The following is a 14,864-nucleotide window of genomic DNA, read 5'->3' as shown; positions in this document are numbered from 1 at the left end:
ATTACCTCATTCTCCTCCTGTTCTTCAAGATTCTCCTTTGTATGGACTGATGAAGCCACTGTGTGGCGAAACGTTTCCTCAATAAAGATACCCAAGAGTTGCACATGTGTCTAATTTATCAACATGTCGGTTCTCTGAACCATTTATCTACAAACTATTAACATCATCACTCGGAATTCTGACATGTTAATGATTCCAGAAGTTCCCACCAGGCCTTTTATGTCTAAACCAGAGATGTTAAATTAGACACATGTTCAACATCTGGGTATCTTGTAGACGTTTCGCCATCAAATAGAGAAAACTGGTGCACTTCTTGACCCCAGTGTACCAGCTCCTGACTGCCTGCCTGTGCCTCAGAGTCTTCAAGACTACGGTCATCACCTGTAGGCTGAGGGACTGATTACCTAATTTTCCACTATGTGCTGTGTATATTTCTATGACGTCCATGTACTGTATTGATAAAGCCACTGGATAGCCACCAGGCCCGGTGGCCTGGTGGCTTAAGCTCCCGCTTCACACACGGAGGGCCCGGGTTCGATTCCCGGCGGGTGGAAACATTTCGACACGTTTCCTTACACCTGTTGTCCTGTTCACCTAGCAGTAAATAGGTACCTGGGTGTTAGTCGACTGGTGTGGGTCGCATCCTGGGGGACAAGATTAAGGACCCCAATGGAAATAAGTTAGACAGTCCTCGATGACACATTGACTTTCTTGGGTTATCCTGGGTGGCTAACCCTCCGGGGTTAAAAATCCGAACGAAATCTCATCTTATCTTATCTTATCTTACCCAGATGTTTCACGTGTGTCTAATTCATTATACACTAAACGCAGTTTTAACTTAGACCTACTTGCTGCAGCTGACCTTGACTCATTACACAAATTCCTGGTCCATTAAACCACTTGTCACTAAGCTTCATTAACCATTCCTGATATAACTTCTAAGTCATTTACTATGCAAATATTCTATCGTGAAACACCAAATTATTTGACTAAGCTGACAAGAAAAACTCAATTGACTCGGAAAATGGTAATAACATCTAGCTGGGTGAATCTTATGAGAGTCAACTGGCCCAGTGGTTAACGCACTTGCCAGCGAGGTTTTGGACTTATTTGCACGGGTTCAATCCCCACCCGTTCCTTGACTTGATTTAATTATAATTCACTGTTTCTTCCAACAGAGATCTGAGAAACAACGCCATTGAAACAGTGAGTGACCAGCTGTTCCACCACATGCCCAGACTCCACCACCTGTGAGTACTGTTTCTCATGAACAGTTAGAGGCAATCAGTCTCTAACGACTGTTGGACTGAACACATCGACTGGGGGACTGATTACCTCTAGCCAGGAGGTTCTTCTTTGTATTGGACTGATGAAGCCACTGCGTGGCGAAACGTTTCCCCACGGTGTTCCAATTTATCACAACTGTGCGATATGTGCCGCCAGCCAGTATCTTCTTCAGTCGAACAAAGAGAACGGTGGGAGGTTAAAAGGCTGAGGTAATCAGTCCCTCATCAGCCTGGAGTCGATGTAATCAGTCCATTAAGATTGGTAGACTCAACATATGGAAACCATACCACGGGTGGGGATAGAACCCGCGATCAGAGAGTCTCAAAACTGTTAAGGGTGATGGACTGATTACATCATCTTCAAGTCTCTTCTGCTTCTATCAACTTTTCTGTACTCGACTGAAGAAGCCTACTGTGTAGGCGAAACGTTTCGAAATAAAGATACCTAACTGTTGCATATGTGTCTTACCTAACAATCTGTCGGTATTTTATACCATTTTAATGTTCAGTCTCAAAACTCCAGAGACTCTCTGACCGCAGGTTCTAGCCCCACCCGTGGTATGGTTTGTTTACAATCGTGTCATTACGATTTCGTGAGTCAACACATCGACTCCAGGCCAAGGGACTGGTTACCTTAAACTCATCTTCCACCATTTTCTCTGTAAAGATGGTGAATAGACACAAAAACAGCATATGATCCTTTATTTACAACGTTTCGCCCACACACTGGACTTGATCAAATCACAAAAAGATGTCTGCGCGAAACGTAACCGATAAGGATCTCATCACACTGTGTACCGGATTGATGAAGTCACTGGCTGGCAAAAGATACCGAAGTATGGTATATGTGTGAATATTAAAATGGTATACAATACCGACAGGTTGGTAGGTGAGACACATAGGCAACAGCTATGTATCTTTATTCCGAAACGTTTCGGAATACCTTTTGCCTATGTCTTACCTACCATTGCACATGTGTGGTATTCAACCTTGATGGATTGAATACATCGACTCCAGGTTGAGGGACTGATTACTTCAAACTCCTCTTCTCCTTACACCTTTCTGCTTTGTATTGGACTGATGAAGCCACTGTGTGGCGAAACGTTTCCTAAATAAAGATTCCCACATGTTGCTTAAGTGTCTCAATCTTCAACTCGTCTGGTATCTAACACATTTCTACAGAATACGTTTCACTCTTAATGGACACGATTCCCGACGGATCAATCAGCCTCTTAACAGTTCTGTGGGTTCTTTGTCAGGCTCTTGTTCCTGGCACTGTTGTCAAATTACAGTGACCAACGTTACAAGCCCTACTTTAGGCACTACGTTCGTCAATTACTATCTTGATTTACTACCAGTACATGTACAAGGTATACAAGTACATGTACAAGGTATACAAGTACATGTACAAGGTATACAAGTACATGTACAAGGTATACAAGTACATGTACAAGGTATACCAGTACATGTACAAGGTATACCAGTACATGTACAAGGTATACAAGTACATGTACAAGGTATACCAGTACATGTACAAGGTATACAAGTACATGTACAAGGTATACAAGTACATGTACAAGGTATACAAGTACATGTACAAGGTATACAAGTACATGTACAAGGTATACAAGTACCTGTACAAGGTATACAAGTACATGTACAAGGTATACAAGTACATGTACAAGGTATACAAGTACATGTACAAGGTATACCAGTACATGTACAAGGTATACAAGTACATGTACAAGGTATACAAGTACATGTACAAGGTATACAAGTACATGTACAAGGTATACCAGTACATATACAAGGTATACCAGTACATGTACAAGGTATACAAGTACATGTACAAGGTATACAAGTACATGTACAAGGTATACAAGTACATGTACAAGGTATACAAGTACCTGTACAAGGTATACAAGTACATGTACAAGGTATACAAGTACAAGGTATACAAGTACATGTGGTTGTTAGGTGAGACACAAGTACATGTACAAGGTATACAAGTACATGTGGTTGTTAGGTGAGACACAAGTACATGTACAAGGTATACAAGTACATGTACAAGGTATACAAGTACATGTACAAGGTATACAAGTACATGTACAAGGTATACAAGTACCTGTACAAGGTATACAAGTACATGTACAAGGTATACAAGTACATGTACAAGGTATACAAGTACCTGTACAAGGTATACAAGTACCTGTACAAGGTATACAAGTACATGTACAAGGTATACCATTACATGTACAAGATATACAAGTACATGTACAAGGTATACAAGTACCTGTACAAGGTATACAAGTACATGTACAAGGTATACAAGTACATGTACAAGGTATACCAGTACATGTACAAGGTATACCAGTACATGTACAAGGTATACCAGTGCATGTACAAGGTATACCAGTACATGTACAAGGTATACAAGTACATGTACAAGGTATACAAGTACATGTACAAGGTATACCAGTACATGTACAAGGTATACAAGTACATGTACAAGGTATACAAGTACATGTACAAGGTATACAAGTACATGTACAAGGTATACCAGTACATGTACAAGGTATACCAGTACATGTACAAGGTATACAAGTACATGTACAAGGTATACCAGTACATGTAAAAGGTATACAAGTACATGTACAAGGTATACCAGTACATGTACAAGGTATACAAGTACATTTACAAGGTATACAAGTACATGTACAAGGTATACAAGTACATGTACAAGGTATACAAGTACATGTACAAGGTATACAAGTACATGTACAAGGTATACCAGTACATGTACAAGGTATACAAGTACCTGTACAAGGTATACAAGTATATGTACAAGGTATACAAGTACATGTACAAGGTATACCAGTACATGTACAAGGTATACAAGTACACGTACAAGGTATACAAGTACCTGTACAAGGTATACAAGTATATGTACAAGGTATACAAGTACATGTACAAGGTATACAAGTACATGTACAAGGTATACCAGTACATGTACAAGGTATACAAGTACCTGTACAAGGTATACAAGTATATGTACAAGGTATACAAGTACATGTACAAGGTACACCAGTACATGTACAAGGTATACAAGTACATGTACAAGGTATACAAGTACATGTACAAGGTATACCAGTACATGTACAAGGTATACAAGTACATGTACAAGGTATACAGATCATAGCTGACATCAGTGACATACTACTATACAGAAAGTTGCTTGTTATGCTGAGCATTTCCCGCAAATTATGTCAATTTTGTCCCAGGATGCCACCCACACCAGTCCACTAACACCCAGGATGCCACCCACACCAGTCCACTAACACCCAGGATGCCACCCACACCAGTCCACTAACACCCAGGATGCCACCCACACCAGTCCACTAACACCCAGGATGTGACCCACACCAGTCCACTAACACCCAGGATGCCACCCACACCAGTCCACTAACACCCAGTATGCCACCCACACCAGTCCACTAACACCCAGGATGCCACCCACACCACCCACCGACGTTGGAGGTAAATTCTGCGTGCTCGATGATAGAGAGGGAAGTCTAACAGAATGTGGCTAAACGATACTGGAACTTGACACTGCTCACAGAGAGGAACAGGGTGCCTTTCCATGAGATACCCATGAGTAAGACGAGTGTGGCCAATGCGAAGGCGGGAGAGAGTGGTCTCCCAACCTCGGCACTGATGACAAGAAGACGGCCAGTAACCTATGCTCGGTTTAATAAAATGAAGTTTGTTACCGAGCAGAGTTGACTAACGTTGTTGCCAATGGGTAGGAAGGTGGGTAGCTATTATAGCAAAATAGTCCGGAAATGGAGCACCTCTATATGAAACTGGTAGGTCATGTACTGCTGACTGCGCAGCAGTGTCTGCCTGCTCATTGCCCTGTACATCAACATGACCAGGGACCCAACAAAAAACAATATCTTTATGCTTGGTAGAGATACGGTGTAACCAAAGTTGGATACGGAGAACTAGGGGGTGAGGTGTATCAAATTTCTGTATAGCATGTAGAGCACTAAGGGAGTCTGAGACAACCACAAATGATGACACAGGCATAGATGCGATACAAATAAGAGCTGCAAGAATAGCATACAATTCAGCATTAAAAATGCTAGCCGAAGATAGTAGATGCACGACGCTGTCTGGAAACACTGCTGCGAATCCGACGTCGTCAGAAGACTTAGAGCCATCTGTGTACACTGCGATGGCATGAGAATGAGAGTGGAAGTGGTCAAGAAATAGAGAGCGGGAAGCCACTGTAGGCAGTTGGGCTTTTGAGCAAGGGAGTGAGAAAGAACAGACCCCAACAGTTGGAACTTCCCAGGGGGGTAGGGAAAAGTGAGATGCTACATGAACATATAAAGGTGGTAACTGAAGGGAAGACAAGAGCGAATGTAGGCGAAGAGAAAAGGGACGGAGCAAACAGGGGCGGCGAACCAATAAAGAATGTCTACTAATATCGGTGATCATTCTATAAATGGAAGGATTGCGGAGATCGTGAGAGCGTACATAGTAGCAAAGGCAATGGGCATCACAGCAATCAGACAAGGATGGAACATTCGCTTCTGCATAGAGGCTCTCAACAGGGGAAGAGCGAAAAACACCAAGGCATAAACGTAATCCTTGGTGATGGATGGGGTTAAGGCAAGTGAGAGTAGCAGGAGAGGCCGCTGAATAGATCTGGTCACCATAATCAAGTTTCGATAAAATGAGGGTGGAATGTAGGCGAAGGAGAGTTCGACGATCAGCTCCCCATGAAGATGAGCAAGGGTTTTAAGAAGGTTCAGCCGGCTGTGACAAGTTGCCTCCAGAGAGGTAATGTGAGATTTCCAGGATAACCGACGATCAAAGAGGAGGCCTAGAAACCTGACTGTATCACGTTCATGGATACGGGAGCCATAGAGGTACAAAGGATGATCGGAGATGACAGAGCGTCTAGTGAAAGTAATTTGGTGAGTTTTGGTACTGAAAAATTTAAACCCATACGTGGTGGCCCAATTGCAAACACGGTCGAATGCATGCTGGACAGAAACTGTAATGAGGTGACAGTCAGCACCTGCACAGGCAATAGCGAAGTTATCAACATAGAGTGATGACCAAATATTGGATGGAAGAACAGAGGCCAAATCATTTATAGCAAGGAGAGAAAGTGTTGTGCTCAGAACACATCCCTGAGGGACACCTTCAGCTTGGGCAAAGTCCGGGGAGAGCACATTATTGACTCGAACACGGAAATGTCTGTCAGTTAAAAAGTTCTTAAGGAAGGATGGTAGATTGCCTCGGAGGCCTAAGGAGTGGGCTTGGGCCAAAATATTATACCTCCAAGTTGTGTCATATGCCTTCTCAAGGTCAAAAAATATGGCAATAACCGAGTGGTTATTCGCAAAGGCATTACGAACTATTACAACCCAGGAATCCAAATGGCCTGTTATCCCGGGTGTAAAGGGAGCAAAATAAACACAGCAGAAAAAGTTTAGACTTATATTATCCTTCACCAATTTAGAACAGCAATATGTACACTATGTACAGTGATAAGTATAGTGCACTCCACGGTAAGCAAGGCAGAAATAGAAGCCACAAGAAAGCAGACCGTGCTTCAGCCAGCTCTAGAATGGGAATGACAAGGGCAGACAGGAGAGTGGTACCCACATAACCTCTGTGATTGCCAAAACCATCTTCTTATTGGCTAGAACCTGGTCACTAGTTGAACGACGGGGCCCCATCATGAACTCTTAGCAACCTGGTTCGCTGGTTGGGGGAGATAGCCTGTAAATGAGGGTGTGTACATGCGCCGAATAAAGGTTACGTACTCTTTGCATGCAACACGAACATACGTATCCAAGCGTAGTAAGGGGTCTGTGGTAGATCGTCCCTTACGAAGGCCATATTGACTAGTGGAGAGACTGTTGTGTCTCTAAATACCACATTAAACGTCGATTTACCAGACGTTCCATCACTTTGCAAACTGCACTAGTCAGAGCAGTGGGACGACAGTGGGAGGCAACATGTCCCGTAGTACCCGGCTTGCAGAAAGGGAAAACAATGGCGGATTTCCACAGCTGGGTAAGAACTCCTTGTGACCAAATAAGATTGAAGAGGTGAAAGAGGACTACAAGGGCTGAGTGATGTAAATGTTCTAACATCCGAATATGAATGTCGTCAAGCCCAACTGCCGATGATCAGCAAGCTGAGAGTGTTGCCTCCAGTTCCCGAAGTGTAAAAGGCACATTATACTGCTCTTCTCTGAGAGAAGAAAAGTCCAAGGGTACTGACTCTCAGGCAGACTTTGAGGAAAGAAACGAGGGGCATAGATGGAGCCCCTGGGAAATACGGACCAGATGATTGCCAATTTCAATGGCAATGTCAAGAGGGTTTGCTACATTAACACCCGCGACCCGTAGAACAGGAGCCGGGTCAGGAGAGTATTTACCACTCAATTTCCTCACTTTTTTCCAGACTGCACTCATAGAGGAGGCAAAGGTGATGGTGGAAACATAATCGTGCCAGTAAGTGCGTTTAGTGTCACTGATGACACGGCGAGCGATCGCACACTTCTGCTTAAAATCAAGAAGTCTCTCATCGGTTCCATTGTACCGGTACCTGCCCCATGTAGCACGTTTCAAACGTACTGCACGAGCACAAGCAGGAGACCACTAAGGCACGCACTTCTGAGAATGCCTGCCTGAGGTTTGGGGTATAGAATGAGAAGCTGCGGTTAAAACTGACGTCGAGAAGAGGTGTAGGAGTTCATCGATGGAGGATGAAGAAGGAACCTCACTAAAAGCAGTGAGTTGCGAGTAAAGGTACCAATTTGCCCGATCAAATTGCCAGCTAGGGCTATGGAATGGTGATGAATATGAAGGAGAAGTAAGAATGATTGGAAAATGATTGCTGTCATGTAAATCCGGTAGTACAGACCAGGCGAAGCCTAGTGCAGTGGAGGAAGAGCAGACCGATAGATCGATGCAAGAGAGAGTATGACTACGAGGATCAAAATGGGTGGGAGTACCTGTATTTAAAACAAGGAGGGGTGAGAGGCGAGAAAAACCTCCAACTGGATGCCACGTGAGTCACAATGAGACCCCCCCCCCAGAGGAAATGGTGGGCATTAAAATCACCAAGTAACAGAAGTGGTGTTGGTAAGGATGAAACAAGAAAGGCAAAGTCTGGGATAGAAAATGCTCGAGGAGAGAGATATAATGTAAACCACTTATTCAAGTGGATACGGGCTGCAGTGTAATGCAGCGAGGTATGGACAAATAGTTGACAGTACGGAATATCATTGCGTAGAAGAAGGGCACTTTCATTAAAGGTCCCATCTGAGAAAGGATCCGAAGAAAACAATAAATTATAGCTTGAGATAGGTTGGAAAACAGCTGAGTGTAATTTTGGTTCTTGTAAGAAAGCACCAACAGGGGAAAACCTGGAAAGCAACATCTGAAGCACACCCCGATTACCCCTGAGGCCGCGGATAGTCCACTGTAAATAGGCCATGATTGGCAATGAAGAAAATACCAGGAATCCATAGGGAAGGCCACCTATGGACTAGAGGGGTTAGAAAAGTCAATGTGCGGTGGCATCGGAAGACGTTCAAGCAGTGAAGGAACGGAGCATTGCAAAGAATGGAGTTGTCGAGATGGAGGAGAGGGAAGAAAAGGAACAGGAGGTGGATCAGTGTCCATTGAAGGTTTAGTCTCTGCAATATATTCTGAAATGGCTTCAAGTGTTTCTGAATTCAAAGACGTATGGGAGACAATATTGATGGTAGAAGGAGGAGGGTGAGTAAAGATTGGGACAATAATGGATTGAACCAAAGTAGGGGGGACGAAAGAGTGTAAGGGAATGGAGAAGTGTGGGAGGGGACAGAAGAGGCAGCAGAAGAGGAAGAGACTTGGGAGGGGACAGGGGAGGGAGGCACAGAAGGAAGAGGGGGGGTGAACCTTCACACTTGTAACAAAGCCAGTGAGAGGGAAAGAACCAGGTACAGAGACTGGAAAGGTAAAGTGTGGGGGTGGAAGAAAGGAAGGAGGGGGCAAGGAAGATTTGAGCAAAGGGGATTTTTTGGACTTCTGAAAAGTAGAGGGGCGATTGGTAGAAGGTGTCGTACGAGATCTTGTCGATACCGGGGCTTGTGAGTGAGAACTCGAAGATGTCAGAACAGACTGAGGTGTTGAAGTAGAGACGTCTGAGCCCAGGACAGCAAAAGAATTAGATACAGAAGTGACTATGGGAGGGGAAACAACAGAGGAGGCTGCAGAAGATGGGACCCCAGTAGTGGGGGGACGTTTTGAAACGCGAAAATAAGAAACATGGGGTTGTCTCCCTTGGAGACAGAGATGAGAAACTGCCATAGCATAAGGAATACCTGCTTCTTTGAGGGAAAGGATTTCACACTCATTTAAGTAGACCTGGCAACGGCGAGAGTATGAAGGGTGAGCATCTTGACAATTAAGGCAAGAGGGAGATCGACTACAAGACGTATTAGAATGGTCGTCGGCACCACAGACTGGGCATTCAGCTATAGATCTGCAATATTTCGCTGGGTGACCAAAACGCCAGCAATTTCTACACTGTTCCGGTGTAGGGATCACCTTTCGAACTTGTAACCGATGTCCTGCGACAAACAGAGGACGGGAGTTCACGGCTGTCAAAAGTTAATCGAGCCACATTGCAAGGGTATCGTCTCCACCCGCGAGCAGGAAGGACATAAGTGTCTACCTTAAGGATTGGGAGATCCTGGAGTTCCAGCTGTTCAAGAATTTCATTGCCACATGTCTGGAAATTCTGTTGGACTATGGTATGGGGCAGAATGACAGTACCACTACAAGAATTGAGAGAAAGATGTTTTTCAATAGTGATAGGAGTAGTATCGATATGAGAAAGGAGAGAAAGATCATGAGCTTGGGTAGCATTCTGGACAGTGATGATGCGCGTACCGCTCTTGAGAGCATGAAATGAAATATCTCTACCAACATGGCGTAAGAGCGCTTTGCCAATACTATGGTCGGAAAGATAGGCAGTAGAAGAAGCCGGTGTTAAAGTAAAGAATTTAGTCCATTGTGTGGTCTGAAACTGAGTGTGGAGAGGGAGTGCATAACGTGTCAGTCTTTTCCAAGTAGAATGGGAAGGTAACGAAGTAGCATCATCATTTAGGAGTGGTCATTTAGGATTGGGACCGGAATTGGTCCAACGTGAAACGGGCTGGCGATTCGAAAATTGCCGTACCGTAGAGGGAGAGGAGAGAAGCATAGTCAAAGGAGAGCGGAGGTCAGACAAATCGAAGGAGTCAGTCGAAATCCCGGTACCTGAAGCGGGTGAGGAAACAGAACCAGCAAGAGGTACAGGGTCAGCAGGAGTGTCCGAAGAGTTGTCAAAACACGAGGCAGGGTCAGAATAGGGCGAGGTATCAAGAAGGGGCCCAGGGGTAGTAGGTTCATGGACTGGGTACTCCATGGTTAGGTTACTTCTTTTCTTTTTGTTTTTAAGAAAAAAAAGAAAGAAGAAAATAAAAATAAAAAAAAAGAATAAAAAAAGGGGGGAGCGGGAAGGAATAGGTCCCAGGAGGAATGAAAGGGCCGGAAAGCTCCCTCTGCGCCAAAGAGGACCTCAGCACCGCTAGCAGTGCAGACGCAGCATGGAACCCGTGTCATACCCTACCCTTCATGCCAGTAAACCAGCAATCCGGGATAGCAACCTCACATCTGCCGAGCTACCTAGTTGGACAAAAGAGAGGGCGGCCGGATATCCACCACAAAGCATACCTCCTTCGGCCACCACCCCCGGAATCCGAAAGGTGGCTTCCAGAGATACACCCGTCGCCCGAAAGACACCCAAAGCCACCCTCGGGGATATCGGAGAGGGATCGGGACATTCCCAGGTGATCCAGATTCCACGGCAAACTGCGCCACCGCCAAGAACCTCAACGGAATGGGATAGACCCCGGTACCCTTTCCCCTACCTAGGAACTAGCATGCCTGTGGGAAAAATCCCAAAGGCCAAAAAGAGGAAGGGCAAAAGAGAGGGGTGGGGAGGAGGAGGAGGAAAGGAAAAAGAGGAGGATGGGATAGTGAAGGGGGATTGGGGGGTAATCAGGTTCGGTCTGAGGAAGAAGATCGACAGGTCTAATAATAATATATTATCTCCTTTACAGTATAATAATAAGGTATTATCTCCTTTATTGTATAATAAGGTATTAAAAGGGCCCCCACTGGAAATAATTCACGTTGTCTGACATTTTTGGGTTATCCCAGGTACCCTACACATATGCTATGTATAATAATCTATGTAATTGTATTTGTGTATACGTGAATAAATTCCTTTACTAGTAACACTAGTGGTAGTAGCAGTAGTAATACATGTGGTAGAAAAATCAACTTGTACTTCAGGGAAGCACTGTACTACGACCTACTTTCATTCTCCAGGCCCCATCCCATCCCCTCAAACTCATCCTGTTCTTCACCGTTCTCCTTTGTATGGACTGATGAAGTCACTGTGTGGTGAAACGTTTCCTCATTAAAGATACCTAATTGTTGCACATGTGTCTAATTTATCAACATACACACAGGCACCTTTCCCTTCGTGCTACTGTGTGTCGGACCCAAACGCTGTCATAAGCTTCTTTCTTCTATGTGTGGGTTGTGTGTCGTGTCTTGCTTCAGGGAATATTATCAGATGCTAGTATTGTTACTCTAAGAATTTCTGCATTCGTTGATTCTAGTCTGTGTAAGTGGTTTTAGAAAACAAGTTGATAAATGAGACACTTGTGTAGCATTTGCTCATCTTTACTCTGGAAACGTTTCGCCTGCCAGAGGCTTCTTTTCTGTATTGATTCTACCACATTAAATCGTGTTGGAACTGCTATGCATATACCCACCTCGTCAAGAACTCCCCTGTGAAGGAAAAGAAATATTAATCCAGCTATGGCACTGAACGACACACTCATAAGAACTCACTTCGATCTTCCAACTTTAATGTCTCAAGTGGAAGACTAATTACCACATTCTCCCAGCCAAATGCCCAGGAAGAAAGCACTCGTCAATAAGAAAAAGTTGGAGGTCTCGACTTAGGCTGCAATCACAGTTAAGCGGACAATAAAAAAATACAGTGGACCCCCGGTTAACGATATTTTTTCACTCCAGAAGTATGTTCAGGTGCCAGTACTGACCGAATTTGTTCCCATAAGGAATATTGTAAAGTAGATTAGTCCATTTCAGACCCCCAAACATACACGTACAAACGCACTTACATAAATACACTTACATAATTGGTCGCATTCGGAGGTAATCGTTATGCGGGGGTCCACTGTACTCCAAACTTCCCATCGGCCTACTTCTGCAACGATTTTTATTGCAATACTCCTAGTGTTGCACTGCATGATGTATGCTGACACAGAACGTTGTCTGACCTGGAACTTTCAACGCCACGATCAATGGTCTCTTCCGCCTCAACAGCCTTTCCAGCTTCATGTTTCCTGATGCCATGAGAAGAAATGCTGAAAATCTCCGAAGTCGGAGGCAGCACCATTCTTTCAGAGCCTCCAACCATAGCCGCCCAAGCCACGCCTGATCCACCTGCTGTCCAAGCCACGCCTGATCCACCTGCTGTCTAAGCCACGCCTGATCCACCTGCTGTCTAAGCCACGCCTGATCCACCTGCTGTCCAAGCCACGCCTGATCCACCTGCTGTCCAAGCCTCCCCTGACCCACCAGCTGTCCAAGCCACCCCACCTCTTCAGCCAGCCACCACCTCGACACCTCTGACGAAGTTACTAGAGTCAACAACCACACCTGGTAATATCTACGACTCTTTACTACACCTGCGAACAATAACACACCCTCAACCACACCTGGTAATATCTACGACTCTTTACTACACCTGCGAACAATAACACACCCTCAACCACACCTGGTAATATCTACGACTCTTTACTACACCTGCGAACAATAACACACCCTCAACCACACCTGGTAATATCTACGACTCTTTACTACACCTGCGAACAATAACACACCCTCAACCACACCTGGTAATATCTACGACTCTTTACTACACCTGCAAACAATAACACACCGTCAACCACACCTGGTAATATCTACGACTCTCTACTACACCTGCAAGCAATAACACACCCTCAACCACACCTGGTAATATCTACGACTCTTTACTACACCTGCAAACAATAACACACCCTCAACCACACCTGGTAATATCTACGACTCTTTACTACACCTGCAAACAATAACACACCGTCAACCACACCTGGTAATATCTACGACTCTTTACTACACCTGCGAACAATAACACACCGTCAACCACACCTGGTAATATCTACGACTCTTCACTACACCTGCAAACAATAACACACCCTCAACCACACCTGGTAATATCTACGACTCTTTACTACACCTGCGAACAATAACACACCCTCAACCACACCTGGTAATATCTACGACTCTTCACTACACCTGCGAACAATAACACACCCTCAACCACACCTGGTAATATCTACGACTCTTCACTACACCTGCGAACAATAACACACCCTCAACCACACCTGGTAATATCTACGACTCTTCACTACACCTACGAACAATAACACACCCTCAACCACACCTGGTAATATCTACGACTCTTCACTACACCTACGAACAATAACACACCCTCAACCACACCTGGTAATATCTACGACTCTTTACTACACCTGCAAACAATAACACACCCTCAACCACACCTGGTAATATCTACGACTCTTTACTACACCTGCAAACAATAACACACCCTCAACCACACCTGGTAATATCTACGACTCTTCACTACACCTGCGAACAATAACACACCCTCAACCACACCTGGTAATATCTACGACTCTTCACTACACCTACGAACAATAACACACCGTCAACCACACCTGGTAATATCTACGACTCTTCACTACACCTACGAACAATAACACACCGTCAACCACACCTGGTAATATCTACGACTCTTCACTACACCTACGAACAATAACACACTGGCCACCATAGAATCCCACCCTCCACTCTGCAACTGGTCTATTAAATACGCCTCTGCTGTCCCATACAAGTTCCCACCACACGAAGTTCAAAATTTGGGAAAAAATTCGTGGATAAATTCGTTAACTGTGCAACACGTAACTATGCAACACGTAACTATGCAACACGTAACTATGCAACACGTAACTATGCAATACGTACCAGGCGAAACGTTCAGAAAATTCAGGAAAGAGTCATTTCAGTTTTCAAGATTGAAAATCTGAAGTTATAAGTAGGACCATTAATTTTTAAAAGGGGGTAGACCGGTAAGCCAGTGGAAGGCCTCTGTCAGATGACCAAAATTTTCTGCTGAGGGGCATCATCAGGAAGCACTTGTCCTATTTCCTGACGAGTCTTACCTGCCCTAACCTGCACCCTTCTGATGGGTTTAGTGTCTTTGAGAAGAACTTGCCTTGCATGGGCCAGTAGACTTAAGAAATCGTAATGACACGATTGCAAGAGCTGGAGTTTTGAGACTCTATGACCGCGGGTT

General features: G+C 44.5%; 1 protein-coding gene across 1 annotated transcript in view; it reads left to right on the top strand.

Moving 5' to 3' along the window:
- Positions 1-1,178: 1,178 nt before the first annotated feature.
- The window catches only part of LOC138855480 (G-protein coupled receptor GRL101-like), a gene marked incomplete at its 5' end in the record, with an annotated part of 102,632 nt that continues 88,946 nt past the window's right edge, over positions 1,179-14,864 (top strand). The window contains 1 exon segment of the mRNA XM_070105083.1: positions 1,179-1,250. Coding sequence (XP_069961184.1) covers positions 1,179-1,250 — 72 coding nt within the window.

Source organism: Cherax quadricarinatus, chromosome 96 (genome assembly GCF_038502225.1).
Source record: "Cherax quadricarinatus isolate ZL_2023a chromosome 96, ASM3850222v1, whole genome shotgun sequence".
Lineage (NCBI taxonomy): Eukaryota > Metazoa > Arthropoda > Malacostraca > Decapoda > Parastacidae > Cherax > Cherax quadricarinatus.
Note: the sequence above shows the minus strand (reverse complement) of the source record. Positions and strands in the feature narration are given on the sequence as shown.